Source organism: Excalfactoria chinensis, chromosome 7, assembly GCF_039878825.1.
Source record: "Excalfactoria chinensis isolate bCotChi1 chromosome 7, bCotChi1.hap2, whole genome shotgun sequence".
NCBI lineage: Eukaryota > Metazoa > Chordata > Aves > Galliformes > Phasianidae > Excalfactoria > Excalfactoria chinensis.
This window is the reverse complement of record NC_092831.1, coordinates 954596-969270: the sequence shown is the minus strand read 5'-3', so window position 1 is coordinate 969270 and position 14675 is coordinate 954596. Positions and strand designations below refer to the sequence as shown.

Below are 14675 nucleotides of genomic sequence, written 5' to 3'. Positions count from 1 at the left end.
TAGAGCCACTATGGAGGTGCAATGAAGAAAGAATTACTTGTGTGGGATTCTGGGGGATTGATTCCATGCGTTGTAGTAAGATATGATGAGAAACTACATAATGAAGGACTGCCTGGGAAGGGCCAGTGCTGGTAGAGGCAGCAGGGCTGGCAGCTCTGCCTGCTCTCAGATCACACTTAAGTAGCCACTGATTTTATTTATGTATTCCTCCAATTCCAGTTCCCATCAAAACTGTCTCCCTTGGAGATCTCCAGCAGCCACCTGGATGTGGTCCTGGGCACCTGGATCTGGCTGTCCCCACTGGAGCAGGGTAGAACCAGATGGTCCCTGCCAACCTCGGCCTTTCTGCTCTGCAGTATGAACTTAAGTCATGTTCACTCAACATTTTCAGCATGAGCAGAGACACACTGTCACTCACTGGGGTGTTCTTACCATTCACATCTCATCTTCTACCCGTTCTGTTTCTAAGATATCAGTGAGCACAGTGAATTGGGCGTACAGGGACCCTGCTGCCTGTCTGCAAAGCAGCATCGTTTCACAGCACTGCTGCTGAAAACAAGCTCAGGAGCTTAGTCCAAGGCTTGTGCAAGGCAAAGAAATGTTTGGAGAGAATGCATGGGTGATGAGTCCTTATATCCCCGAGTGTCAGCACGTCTTTGAGCAGCAGTCCGTGTGCAGAGCCCTTGCCGAATCCTTAAATAAATGGAATGCTTTCAAATCTATTGAGGTCAGCTTTATTTTTCCTTTCCTTATCTTGAATTTTGTGCTTCGTATTCTGTACTCCACCGAAGACCTCAGCGCTTCTGGTAAGCCCTTGTGAGGGGGGCTGTGTTCATTTCCGAAGCAGGCCTGGTTTCCTCTGACAGATGAAGACAAATGTCTGCGGGCAGAATGCTGGATAAATAGCGTTTTTATTCTTTGTGGGCATGCTTCGTGTCAGTTCCATTATGCCTGTGTGCACCAGGACGGTCGCTGAGGAGATGAGAGTTAATTCTTGTGCTTGGAGGTGAAGCTATTTTTGATGGACACTTTTTAGAAGCACAGCCTCTGAAATCCCATTCAGTGAGTTAACAAATAGAAGCGCTGAATCACTGCTCCTTGCTTGCAGCTCCTGAACACAATTAACTAAAGCATGGCGAGGCGCGTGTGGATGCCTCCTTGAATGGTGGTAGATATACACAGCTCCTTGTTGAATCCACACGGGTGTGACCATATTCCTCAAGAGCCCCAGTTCTCCACTTTTATGTCTTTAGCTCCTGAAAATTCAGTTTCCTCAGCTGGGTCAAGGCAGGAGTATAACCCACTTACTGCATGCCTTGGATTTCTTGAAAGGCTGTAAAACGTCCATCAAGGCAGGTGTGAAATGTGTGCTGCCAGTGTCTTAAGTCCGTTTAACTCTGTGTGTTGTGGGAAAAGCTTTGGTGACCTTCTGAGACCTGATTCCATCCCTGTTCTTGTCATTTTCTTCCATCCTGCGTGTGAGTGATAGTGAGAAGACTCTGTGTTTGTTAACCATCATGGTTTCCAGAGAGAAGGAGCATAGGTCCCTGCTTTTGTGAGGCTTTGGTAGCCTGAATTGTTGGTATTGGAGGACATTGGAGGACAGAGCCCATTGCACTCATTGCAGAATGGAAGGCATAAGGAGTGCACTTGCCTGACAGCAGCCGGTGTGTTAATGTGGTGGCACATACATTCAGCCATCCTTCTCTGTATTATCATCAAAGATCATAGAATCACAGCATGGCCTGTGTTGCAAAGGCCCACAGTGCTCATCCAGCTCCAACCCCTGCTGTGTGCAGGTCACCAACCAGCAGCCCAGGCTGCCCAGAGCCACATCCAGCCTGGCCTTGAATGCCTGCAGGGATGGGGCATCCACAGCCTCCTTGTAAAACATGGCGTAGCATGATGTCGAGCTGCTGCACAAACACAGCAGGTGGAAGGCTGATGAGGAGCGACTTATCTTTCTCAAGGCAAAAAAAGAAGCTTCTAATGGAGGCATTGCAGTTTTCCTGTTTGGTGTTAGTATTCCCATTCCACGGCACTGTGGCCATCCTTGCAGCCCTGTTGTGGCTTTGTGCATTTTGAAAGCTTGGGTGATACAATCTGCAAGCTGTGTGTCTTCTCTGCAGACTTGACAAGCTGAGTTTGCTGCAGTTAGCAGAATTAAACCTATTTCTTGGTCACAGCACTGCATGTACTCTGATTGAAATGTAGCCAGGTATCACTTTGCTTTGAGTAAAGCTGTGAGAGTGGGAAGGCTGATCAGGAAATTCCCAATTAGTTTTGTTATAAAGCTTCACAGCGCTTCTGCTGCCCTGAGCTTTATCTCGATGAACCTCAGCAAACAGCAGAAGCACGTGGAATTACTTGATGAAATCTCAGTTTTACTGCAGGGTGTAGAAATAACTGCAGCCTTCAGGAAGACCTGCTGTTAGTTTTCAGGCTGAGATGAGTTTGAGGTGCTGTTTTGAGGCACTGCTTGTGCTCTGGCCTTGCTGGTGAGCTGGCAGTGATTACTGCAGCAGCACAGCATCCTTGTGCTGTTTGGATGGTACCCTACACGATTGCAGGAGATGTAGTTCTGTGAGATGGCTTGCTCTGAGAGGCAGCAAACTTCTGTCATAACAATGGCTATTCTAATCATACTCTGACAGATTTTTTCCTCACGCTTATTTGCTTTAATGGAAAGCTTCTGATTTCTACAGAAGAAAACTGTCACTGAGATATTTTCAGCCAAACCCAGAGTACTTCAGCATCCTGAAACAAGCCCGTTTCCTGCTGTCTTACTGTCTCAGCAACGTCTCAGCATGGCTGCCTGCTCCCTGCTGGGCTCTGGTTGGGCACAGATCTTTGGGAAGCAGGGAGCTGCTCCTGCAGGACTGCCAGGGGAAGGATGCAGCCCTCAGCCTTCTCCAGCCAAAAAGAGGCAGAATTTGCTTCCATTGCCACAATTGGCAGCTTGAGGGAACACTTCTTCAAATTCCAGCCTGCAGAGTCTCATAATTCCTCCAAAAATTGATGGTAGAACAGAGTTTAATTACCAACCGTTAGTTCCAAGTACTTTATGTCTGCATTATGCCTTGCATAATATCCCTTGTGAAATGTTCCAAGGGGAATTTAGTTGTGTGGACAGCGTGCACTTGTGTGCTGCAGGAGCTGCAGGGTTGGAGGGCTGTTTGTTTTTTAAAGGACAGGTTTGTAGTGCCACGTGCCATTCGGTTGGGAATAAATTAACAACAAAAGAAGTAGATCACAGTGATTTAATTCATGTGTTCTTCAGGTACTTTCAACAGCTGTACAAGTGTTGCCCAGACCTTGTGCTTGCAGGATCTCCATGAGAACCTGGTGCTGGGCTCTGATCCTGGCGTGAGTCTCTCGGGTGTATTCATGCACTGTCAGTGTGGTTCCAGCTGAAAGCTGCAAGTGCTCAAAGACACCCCAGTGTTAAAAGCTGCCCTCCTGCTGTCTTGTGTTGCAGCTGTCATTTCCCGGAACCAGGAAGGACCCGGCGAGATGGGGAAGGCGGTACTCATCCCAAAAGACGACCAGGAGAAGATGAAAGAGCTGTTTAAAATCAACCAGTTTAACCTTATGGCCAGCGACCTGATTGCTCTGAACAGAAGCTTGCCGGATGTGAGGCTGGATGGGTGAGTGCTGCAGGTGGATGGGGCTGTGGCTGCAGTGCATTGCAGGCTGACTGCAGGCAAATCCTCTTTGGGCTCTGGGTGCATTGCTGGGCTTATCTGGGGCTTACCAACTCTAGATTTGGCTTCTTATAACACATGCTGAGACAAAGAGTTACTGCATCACAGATGTTAGTACGCTGTGTGGTTTGTTTTGTGGGCTGATGAGATTAGTTAACTTTCAGCACTGTGGCACAGAACAAAACACTGTCTGGTTTGTCATGTCACCTGCACTACTTTATTGCTACTTTATTATTACTGCAGCTTCCTCTTGGTTCCACCTGTAGGCTTTTATGGGATAATCACATTTTAAAGAATCTTTTTTGGAATTCTTTGCGCTTCTTCAGATCTGAAGGTTTTAAAGGCTGTTTGTTCACTTAAATCTGATAACTTCTGATACCCTGTTCAGTGACTGCTGCTGGCTGCCCACCTGCTGGGCATCTGCTGTTCCTGGAGGGATGCTCAGTGGTGACATCTCTGTGTAACTCCCATTTTTGGCAGTTCTGCCCTGCTTGGCTGCACAGCCACTTAACCCGGAGAGGTTTGGTGCAATTACAGGCTGTGGCACTGAATACTGATGCCTGTTGCTGAATTGCTGACATGCGTTACTGTACCTTCTTTTGAGTAGACGTGCTAAGAGCAATATGCAGAAACCCAACTGCTAAAGGCACTGATGTGTTTTCAGTGTGATGGGAATGGAAAGGCTGGAGGTTCTACACAGCAGCTGCTGTCTGAGCAGGTGAACAAGGCAGTGAGTAGCTGATCTGTGCTCAGGCTCCTGTGCTTGCAGCTGTGCAGTTTTGTGGCTAATGCATTTAGTGTGCAACAGCAAGACCTGCTGTACTGCTGGGGACTGGAGGTGTGCTGCAGATGTGCAGGTGGCTGAGCCCAGACCGTGTATGTTATAAATGCAAACTTTTCTTACAGAGCAAGGGAGTTTTCTGGCAGGACGAGCCCTGCTGCTGGTAAGCTCAGTGGCACTTGGACTGTGTCTCTTGCTTCCCACTGCGCCAAGGAATCTCAGCCCATGCCCTGAGTTGTGTTGGTAATGGCCAGCCTGAAGATGTTAATCAGTGTCAGGTCTAATTCGAAAGAAGTATTGATTAAACTTTATGAACAGTTGAATTCAACACAGAAATGTGTCATTTTCTCTCTCAGTGTATTCCCTAGCGAAGGGAAATCTATCTTCAATCTGTTCTGAAAGAATAAGTTGCCAGTGCTATTCCACAAGTTGCTAAGCTGGTACAATCGGATTTCCTTATCATGGAAATTTAGGGTGAAGTCGGCTGTTGTGCTGTGTCTGTGCTTACAAGCATGAATCCTCTAATCAGAAACACCCTCACATAAGAAAAAGCCTTTTATTTTGCTGCTCTGGAGAGCCTTTTATACAAGCAGCAGTCCTGGGTGTGCAGAATTTGTGCCTGCTTACCGTGGCTGTGCTTGGATCTGGCTGGCCTTGTTGCCTGTGTCTTAAGGATACTTGGCAATATGAAGGGACTTACCCCAGCAGTGCCACTTCTGGTGAAGGCAAGAGAATCTGTCGTTGTATTTCAGGAAGTAGCCATAAGAAGCAGTAAGCACTCTTCCTAAGGACTGAAGATGCTCAGCTGCTGCTCTCTGGCATTTATTACAATGCAGATCACTTGGTGCTGGGTGACATGGTTTGTCCAAACCCCTGGCAGCAGTGTGAACTGCTGAGACTGGATTCTGCCATTTCTCGGTGGGAGAGGTGAGGGAGAGCAGGTATGTGTAGCTCATGGTCGTTGCATGCCTAGAAGGCCTCCTGGAAAGAGCGTGGTACAGAACATGAGAAGCAGAAGCAATGCATTCATCGTCATCTTGTTTAGCCTCAGTTTTTTCTTCATGGTAGCTCTGGCTTGAGTGCAGTGCTGTGGTTTTGTGTTGCTGTCTTCCAGTCCAAAGCTTTGGCTGTTCTATGGCTCTGTGTGCTCAGAGCAGGGAAGGGGTTCCGGACAAAGGAACATCCACCACTGCCTGGGAGTCCTTCGGTGCCTCCAGCCCTGTGCCTGGGCAGGGAGCATCCAGTTTAGCCCTGAGAAGGGAGAGCCAATTATTTGGATTTCTGATGGTCACATCTAACCCATTTATCTCGTCCCATCAAGCATTGCCTTATTTCTTCTTCCAGCTCAAAGTGGTGGTCACTGAAGTGTGTTCAGGTTTTACCTGCTTACGGCTTCCTATCAGTGAAAGCTAACTTGTTTTTAAACATTTTACTGTTATGCACAGAGAAATTCTACAGCATCCATAAACAAGGAAGGTCGGAGAGAAATCGATCAGTGCTTTCAGCCAGAAAATGTTTGCGAGTGACACATTAGAAATTATTTTGCCTTGTGAATGTGGAGGGAGAATTACCTGGGTTGACTGCCAGCAGGGAGGAGAGCTGCCTGCAGGTAACCTGTGCAACATAGAAGGCAGTTCCTGCTGGAGCACATCTCACAGATGGCCTTTGGATTGCTCCTAGAGCCCTGTAAGACCAGAGCATTGCTTTGTTTGGCTTTACTGCTTAGTGTAAAATACTGCTCCCCTGATTACTTTGTCACAGTGACAGGCAGTTATTTGTGGTCTTGGCACAGAGTGAGCAGTGCAGAGATAAGGATGTTACATATGTGCCAAGCAGAGCCTGCTCTGTGTGATGGAACACAGGCACAAGGGGAGGCAATTCGGGTCAGGCACCAGCAGCAAAACACCCATGTGCAGGAGAAGAAAGTGTGAGTGCTCAGCAAGGCTGTGTTTGTATTGCAGGGTGAAATCCAAGAGGCTTGCTGTTGTTCCTCTGGAAATGGGGGAGACTTCTCTGTACTGCAGGTGTGAGCAAGAGACCTGGGGATCCACAGTTAGTACTGGCTGGAATATTTTGAAGGATACATCAGAAAGCAGTGGAAGGTTGAGGTTATCCTGGTGGATACGAGGCGAAGATTCAGCAGTGCTGTCATAAAAAGTAGCACTGGAAATTGAGCAAAACTAACAATGGAAAGCTGTCCAGGAAAGCCTTATCTGCTGAGCTGTGAGCTCTGTTACAGGCTTGTCCTGAATTAAGCTGCGTGCCAGGCAATAACTGCTACTGTGTTCGGGTTTGTGGGGTATTGACGCTTCCACTTGGAGTTAAGGTGAAAATCCCTTGAGCTGTCTGCTGGAAGGGTTAGGATGGTGGATCTGCAGTACTGACTGCGGGTTCTTTGCTTTTAGTAATGCTGTGTTGTGTTATCGTGGCCTTCCTCGACGTGAAAATAGCTTCGAGCATTCAGTAAACAACTTTGGAAGCGATATTTAAGATCTCAAAGCAGAGTTTGGGGTGGGAAATCCCTGAGGAATATTTGATATTCAGGGCTATACCTGAAGCTTTATGAACGCTGATAGCCGGAGGGATGAGTGAAGGGTTGCTCCTACCAAGTGCAAACCTGCTTGTACTCCGTAATGAAACACCAGAAAACAATTTTCATGCATCCTCACATCCTTCATCTGCTGGCTATAAAAATGGAGAGGCGCTGGGGCATATTGATGCAATGAAGATCAGCGAGACGGTGCGACTGCAGCCCTGGCACTGTAAGTGAAATAAATTCCTTTTCAATTATTTTCTATTTGCCTTTCGTTTGCATTAATTTCAGTTTTGAAACAGGAGCTGGTGCAGTTCAAGTGAATGTATTGAAGCGGAGTTCAAACAAGTGCGTGCTGAAGTGATGGGGCGGGTGGCAGAGGAAGGGTTTGCAGTGGGAGAGGTGACAAATCAAGCCTAACCCAAGTCTCTTGTTTCCTGCAGCTGCTCCAATGGGCTTTTCTCCTGCTCATAATGTTGCACCATGCATTTCCTTGTAGCAGTTTAGATTTCCACACCTCACAGGTCTTATATACAGTCTACAGGTGAAAACTGTGTTTCAGGCAGCAGGATTCTCTGAGCACAAACGTTATCACTTATGTAGAAGTGAAACATTGCTGGTAGCCACGTGGTGCTCCAAAGTGCAGCTTCTAGAAGACACCTTCAGGATTGCACCAACATCCGGTGTTATGCACCTTTTCTATGTGTTTCCATCTTTATATTCTCTGCAGTGCAAAGTAACAGTGGGTAATGGCTAAATAATCATCAAAATGCCCCAGCTCGCATAAACTGCATCTATTTAACACAGTTTTTTTTGTTCCCTGATGCACCGTATCACAAATACCGCATAGTAAATTCTATTTACCGGTTGCGTTCTCATTTTCCCTCCAAGTGTTTTGCTTTCCTGCGTGATTTTCTGCCTTGATTTTCTTTCCTGAGATGTAATTCTGGAAGAGAAAAATCACAGCGCAGCCCTTCATGTTCGTGTAATGTGCACACAGCCAACGGGAAGGATGGATGGTAAATTGTCTCGCTGTTTTCATGTTACTGATCTTGGAAATTGTGTTTTTCCTGCATTTAAACAGCTGTATTTACTTCATGTGTATTTATGAAGTCACATCTGATGAGTGCAGAAGGAAAACCAGTGTTTCCGAGGAAGTCTTGCCAGCATCAGTGTGTGTCAACAATGACTGGAGGTTTGGGGTGGTGGAGTGGCAGTCCTTGCATCTGATGGCTGTGTGAGCAGCGCTTAACCTTTATCTCTCCTTAAGCTTTGTGTTCCTGAAGCATAAGAAATACAGTGTGTCAGTGTGTTGGGTGCAGTGATGGGAAGTGGAAGATGTTGTCTTCCATGTGGTTACAAGCACCTGCAGGTGAGCAGTGCTGAGAGTGGAGAGTACACACATGGTGCATGGGTATAGCACTACTGACACGTCCTGTTTAGCTTCCAGAGCTGAGAGCTGGCATAGGACCCAGGGAGCAGCACATTGCCTCCATGGGAGATACCTGAGCAGGTTGCAAGTGTTAGGTAGCTCGTGCAATTACTGTATCTTTGTTCACAGCGTTGCTTCTTAGGTGATGCCTTGCTCTTGGCCTCCCCTTTGCACAACCAGCCCTTTACTTTTGCAGGTGTGTCTCCAGAAGTTCCCAGAAAGCTGAAGAAAGTTGTGTTTCCTGTAGAGCTGCTCCTCTGAGAGCACCTTTCAGATTTGATGACTGCATGCCATGGAGTGGAAGTCAGCATGGGGCCCAGTTTGCCACCCGGAGCAGACTAAATGCTCCTCTGGGTGGGCTGAGCGCTGCAGTAATCTACTGAAATACGGACTTAATGCCATAATATAGACAAAGTACACGCATTTACATTTTCCACTGAAATCAAATGACCCAAATTAAGCAAAGTGAATAGATTTAATTTAGTCCCTGATGAGCGGGCCGGATATCAACAAATCCCAGTTCATCGCTTGATGTACCCGAGAAACTATACATAGCCAAGCAGCAGGATGAAGTCATTTGGAAATTGAATAATCCTCCCCCAGAGGGGATAATCCCAGCCTGGAAGTGTCTGGGATGCTAAGGGGGTGGATCTGCAGCAGGGCCTGTTGCTGTGAATGGAGCCAGGGCTGCCAGAGGAGGACTTGACACTTGATGGGTCCCTTCCAACTTGGGAGGTTGTATGATTCCATGATCAAAGATAGTGAAAAGCTACAAACAAGGAGATACCTGCCTCTTTGTGTCCTGGCCTTCAGCTGCTGATGTGCCTGTCTGGACATTTTTGACCAGTCCCATGTAGGAGCTCTCTCCCGATTTCCAAAGTTGTGTCTTTTGTGTCTGTTCTAAATACAGTTCAAATGATTATTGTGGATTATGGGACAAGCAGAATTTATGCCAGCTTTGTATATACCCATACAGTGTGCCTTGGAAATAAATCAGCTCAGAATGTCCAGTTTTGGACACAACATTCTGCTGAGCTTTTGCTCTTTTAGCCACCTCTGTTGTCATGGGTGGTCATGGAATCCTTAGAATTGGAGGAGACCTGCAAAGGTCACCTTGTCCAGCTCCCCTGCAACGAGCAGGGATACCACAGCTAAGTCAGGTTGCACAGGGCCTAGTCCAGTGTTGCCTTGGAAGTGTCCAGGGATGGGGCATCCACTACATCTCTGGGCAACCTGTGTCGGTGTCTCACCACCCTCACTATAAAAGACTTTTTCCTTAAATCTAACCCAAATCTCTTTCAGCTTGAAGCCATTTCCTCTTGTTGTATCACAACAGGCACTGATAGCAAGTAAGAACTAAGTAAGAACATAGAGAGTATGAGCTCTCTAGACACAGAAGGATCGCTGAAGTTGGAAAGGTGGGATGGTGACCAGCAGACTTGAGTGGTCTCCATACAGACGATGTCAAGGCCTTTATATAGCTCCGTGTGTGCATATGTTTATATATGTGTTCATACACACACTTGTGTATGCACGGTTTCTATTTACACCACACCTTCTGCAGTCAGATCTGGAGTTCAGTGACTATCCTGGGAGCCCTGTGCCCGTCCTGCAGGATGCAGTGATGTTCAGTATTATCCCCTCACCTCACATTTTAAAAGCTGTGGTCACGATTTCATGTACTTTTTTAATGGCAGCGATTCAGAAGAAGAGATTGAAGTGAGTTTTGTTATAGTGGGTGATGTTTATGAAAGAAACCATATGGACAAGCTGGCTTTCTGCAGGGACCTGGATCGTTTGTTTTCCTGGCTCTTAACAGAGAGCCTTGATGTTCTGGAGGAGCTCCTCCTAAAGAATGTGTGTGTATGAAGATTCCTTTCAAGCTTCCTGTTGGCAGAGCTCGTTAGGGCTCTTCTGGATTAACCTTTTATTCTCTCCCGTATTTTTTGGCAGGTGCAAGACCAAAGTGTACCCCGACGAGCTCCCAAACACCAGCGTGGTCATCGTGTTCCACAACGAGGCCTGGAGCACCCTGCTGCGCACTGTGCACAGCGTGGTCGCCCGCTCCCCGCGCCGCCTGCTCGCCGAGATCATCCTGGTGGATGATGCCAGTGAGAGGGGTGGGTGCTGCAGGGAACCAGCAGTGGTCCTTTGTGCTGTGCTTCGTCACTGTGTGTTGCTGCAGAAGGCAGGATCCCTTCCCCCATCTCTCTTTTGGTCTCTCTTTCGCTGCAGTCCCAAATGGGATCGTATCCCATAAATAGGATGGATGGGGTGATGAGCAGTTTTCCCTGGTGCAGACAAATGCAATATCCAGTTGCAGCCATTCAATGCAAGGAGGGTACAAGCCAAGCCATCCATTCTGCTCCATGTAGCACTAACTTCACTGCAGTTACTGTCCTGGTTTTCCCTGCTTCAGAAAACATACAGGCTTGTTACTTCTCTGGGCCCAAAGGCTGAGAAAAGCTTTAGCCCAGGCAGCTACACTTTAAGAGCAACAAATTCAGTAGTCCTGGAGGTCCAAAATGGTGCAGCTTATCAAAAATAACTGCAGTCATATTAAGCCATATACAAGAGTTGCAGTCATCTTACACTCAAATACTGATTGCTGATTTATTACTGGGAAACAGACTGTGACTTACTTGAAGACCCTTTTATCCCTGTGATGTTTTCCCGAGGTGCTCAGGTTGATGTGTGCACTCGTGGATGTGTGCTTTGTTGCTGCACTGAGCTGAGTTGCACTGTGAGCCTCTGTAGCTCTGCTCTTGCTCTTCATAAACACTCAGCATGTGTCAGGAGGAGTTTCCTGCACGGTGCCAGTGTTGGCCCTTGGCTGGGCAGAGCGTGGCATGTATGTTCTGCACCTGCATTTCGAGCCCTAAGGAGATGCTGAACTTGTCTGTAACAGAACTATAAATGCTTGAGACCGTAAAGATCATCAAACCATAGAATGGCTGGGTTGCAAGGGACCTTAAAGATCATAGAGCCATAGAAGGCTTGGAATAGACCTTAAAGGCCATGGAATGGTTGGGTTGGGTTGGAAGGGATATCACAGCCCCAGCTGTGGGCTGGCTGCTCCCTGGTTGAGGCTGCACAGGGCCCAGCCATGGGCTGCTCAGGGCAGCAAAGCCAGGCCCTCAGCACCCTCAGATAATGTTTCTCTATTGTTTGTTGTTTTTGTCCCCACTGACTCTGGCAGAATTTCTGAAGGCCTCCCTGGAGAACTATGTGAAGAAGCTGGAGGTCCCAGTGAAGATCCTCCGGATGGAGCAGCGGTCGGGGCTGATCCGTGCACGGCTGCGGGGGGCAGCGGCTGCCCGGGGGCAGGTGGTCACCTTCCTGGATGCACACTGTGAGTGCACCCGTGGCTGGCTGGAGCCACTGCTGGCCAGGATCCGGGAGGACAGGTGAGAGGGGGCTGGGGGGCAGCAGATCCTTGCAGCATCAGCTGGGACTATGGAACTTCTGGGTTCCAGTTTGTGCCGTGTCCTGTCGCAGGGCACTGCTGAGCAGAGCTTTCCTGCCACAGAATAAAACAACAGGGGGATTTGAACAGCAATTTTGTTTGCAAGCGCCTTTTTCATTGTTTTTTCCTTACAGGAGGACTGTTGTGTGCCCAATCATCGACGTGATCAGTGATGACACGTTTGAGTACATGGCTGGGTCAGACATGACTTACGGAGGGTTCAACTGGAAGCTGAACTTCCGCTGGTACCCCGTGCCCCAGAGGGAGATGGACAGGAGGAAGGGAGACAGGACCTTGCCTGTAAGGTAAGGGGGGGGAAATGGAGTACAGTGGTGTTTGGCTTTGCTGTAGGTAGATAATAATGCTGAAGGCTTTGCTGCAGTATTGGAGAATACACGCCAGATAGCTGTGGCAGAGAACACCAACATCTACCACGTCCTTAATGCTGTTATGTAACTATCAGATAACTATCAGAGCTGAGAAAACTCTGTCAGTACTTCCTTTAGACTGTCTAGTAATACAGAATAATACCTCCTTTCCAAGTATTGAGCTTCCTTCTGTGTTTGTTATCAGCCTGTAGCCTTGTTGAGCTTGTTTGCAGACGTTACTGTGCTCATGATTCAAAACAAACCTTAGAACGTATTTCTGAAATGCAAAATTGTGGTCACTTAATCCAGGCATTTGTTGATGGTGTGCACTTCTTAAGATACATACTTATTGCCTATAAGATAACAGTGATGACAGTGCACATCCAGTCAGACATCAGAACATATCCTCTGAGTCTTCCCGACCTCCTCCTCCTTATTGCTGAAACCAAAGTCTGTAACAAAACCTCGAGAAAAGTACTAAATGAAGTTGAAACGGAGCAGATTGAATACATTATTTACATTAGATGCAGAATTACTTGCCATGGGTTATTTGCTCAGCTCTAATAGCTTCTGGCAGGTTCATGAGGACTGAAAGAAAAACTAAAAAAAAAGAAAGAAAAAGGAAAAAAAAACCCAACTTTCCTAAGTGGATGTAATGGTTTCAAAGCTGTCTAAGGTGTGATGAAGTGGAAAGAATTCAGTCCTGCAAAGCCCTGCCTGTGGGCGGCAGGCGGATCAGGAGAGAGGCAGCTCAGGGGGTGGCAGTTCCCAGCAGAGCTTTACAGGTTTTGCAGGTAAGGCAGAGGGTGGGCACAGAAAAGCTTTTCAGATCTGCTCATACCGACAGCGGCCAAAATCTGTCACTTGAATTCTTTCCAAGTCAGGGAAGTGCTGGATGTTTTACATCTCTTTCTCATCAGACCATCTCTGGAACCACCTTGTTTTCCAGTTCCTTCCCCAGTTAAACCTGAAGTGTCTGTTAGGTTCGTAGCGTTAATTGTTGTAATGAGCTGCATGGCCTCATGCTGTGCTGGCTGGCACTGCTGGCTGCTCCCCCAGCACCCTTGGCTTTGCTCCATCCCTGCTGTGCTGACACAGGAAGCTCTGAAAGGTGGGCAAGAGAGAAGCAGTACTTAAGGTTAATTCAGAATCATACACGTAACTGACTCCTAGAGTTATTAAAGCAAAGCGGCTTTTCATCCTTTCCTCTCTAGCTTGTAGCTGGTGATTGCCTGGTGTTTTGGGAGCCCTCCAGGTGAAGATGGGCGTTAGTGAAGGGTCAGAAGTTAATGAACAATGCAGTGCTCTAATTATCACTGTAACAAGTACTTGAGAGGGAGGCGGTGGCTGCAGGGCTGGTGTAATTGGGCTGCCTGGGATGCAAGCTGTGCCCTTTCTGAACAGGCAGTGGAGACTTTTTGGTCCAAACCAGCATGTGAGATTTCTCCTGGAAACACTGGCAGCTGGTGGACACTGAGCAGAGGTGTAACAGCCTTCAGTTGGGAGATGACATTTAATAGGTCGTGGGCTGCTTTCAGTGCTGGCCTCTATCTATCTGGAAATGCTTATCAAAAGCAATCCAAGAGATTGTGGCAGTAAATCCGTCTTGAGGTGTCAGGATCACAAAAGTGAACTCTGCATCCAGCGAGAGAAAGTGGAATATTTCAGTTGAGTTCAGAAGGCTTTTGGCAGGTGCTGCTCCTTGTCTGTTGTAAAGATGAGAGGCTGAAGATAAGCCAAGTCCAACCCCACGGCAGCCATTTGGGAGCAAGCTGCTGACTTCATCTTATTTGCATTGCCTTCCCCGTTCTGTAACATTATTTCAGTCTCATGAAGATCGAGTATGTGTGCATTCATCTTTTTTTCGTTGCAGTCAATAGAATCAGCGCAGAATACATAAAGATCAGTGACTTATGTGCTTGTGTGTGTAATGTAATCATTGCACTCAAATCCTGCGTTTTATTACACTAAAAAGCCATGTAATCAGAAAAAGCGTTTTACTCAGATTTTTACCTGTCGTAATAACAGTGATAAATTCCTACGGTGACTTTTTACACTTCAGACCATAATGCAGATTAGCCATTATCAGCCTGTATGTGCAGTGAGGCCGTGGCCATGGATGGGCCCTGGGCAGCCTGAGCTGGGGGGCAGCCAGCCCATGGCACGGCTGGGGCTGAGGGGTCCCTTCCAACCCAGCCATGCTGTGATTCCTTTAATTGTCTTATATAAAATTCATTGTTTGTGTACATATTATTACTTTATATACCCTTTATAACGGAAGGATCAGAGTAGCTGGTGTGAATGGGGTTCAGCCATCACTGGGACCATTGATCCCGAGGGGGAGTTAAGCACAGTCCGTGTGTTATCCTCAGGGGAAGGCACACAGTCCTT

The 14675-nt window shown here is 47.4% G+C and overlaps 1 protein-coding gene across 4 annotated transcripts in view; it reads left to right on the top strand.

Moving 5' to 3' along the window:
* GALNT13 (polypeptide N-acetylgalactosaminyltransferase 13) overlaps positions 1 to 14675 on the top strand; it is a 67988-nt gene that overhangs the window by 24876 nt on the left and 28437 nt on the right. For all 4 annotated transcript variants that reach the window (XM_072341577.1, XM_072341578.1, XM_072341576.1 and 1 more), the window contains exons 4-7: positions 3479 to 3647; positions 10404 to 10570; positions 11650 to 11857; positions 12051 to 12221. In XM_072341577.1, the coding sequence (XP_072197678.1) occupies positions 3479 to 3647; positions 10404 to 10570; positions 11650 to 11857; positions 12051 to 12221 (715 nt within the window). The remainder of the gene's footprint in view (positions 1 to 3478; positions 3648 to 10403; positions 10571 to 11649; positions 11858 to 12050; positions 12222 to 14675) is intronic.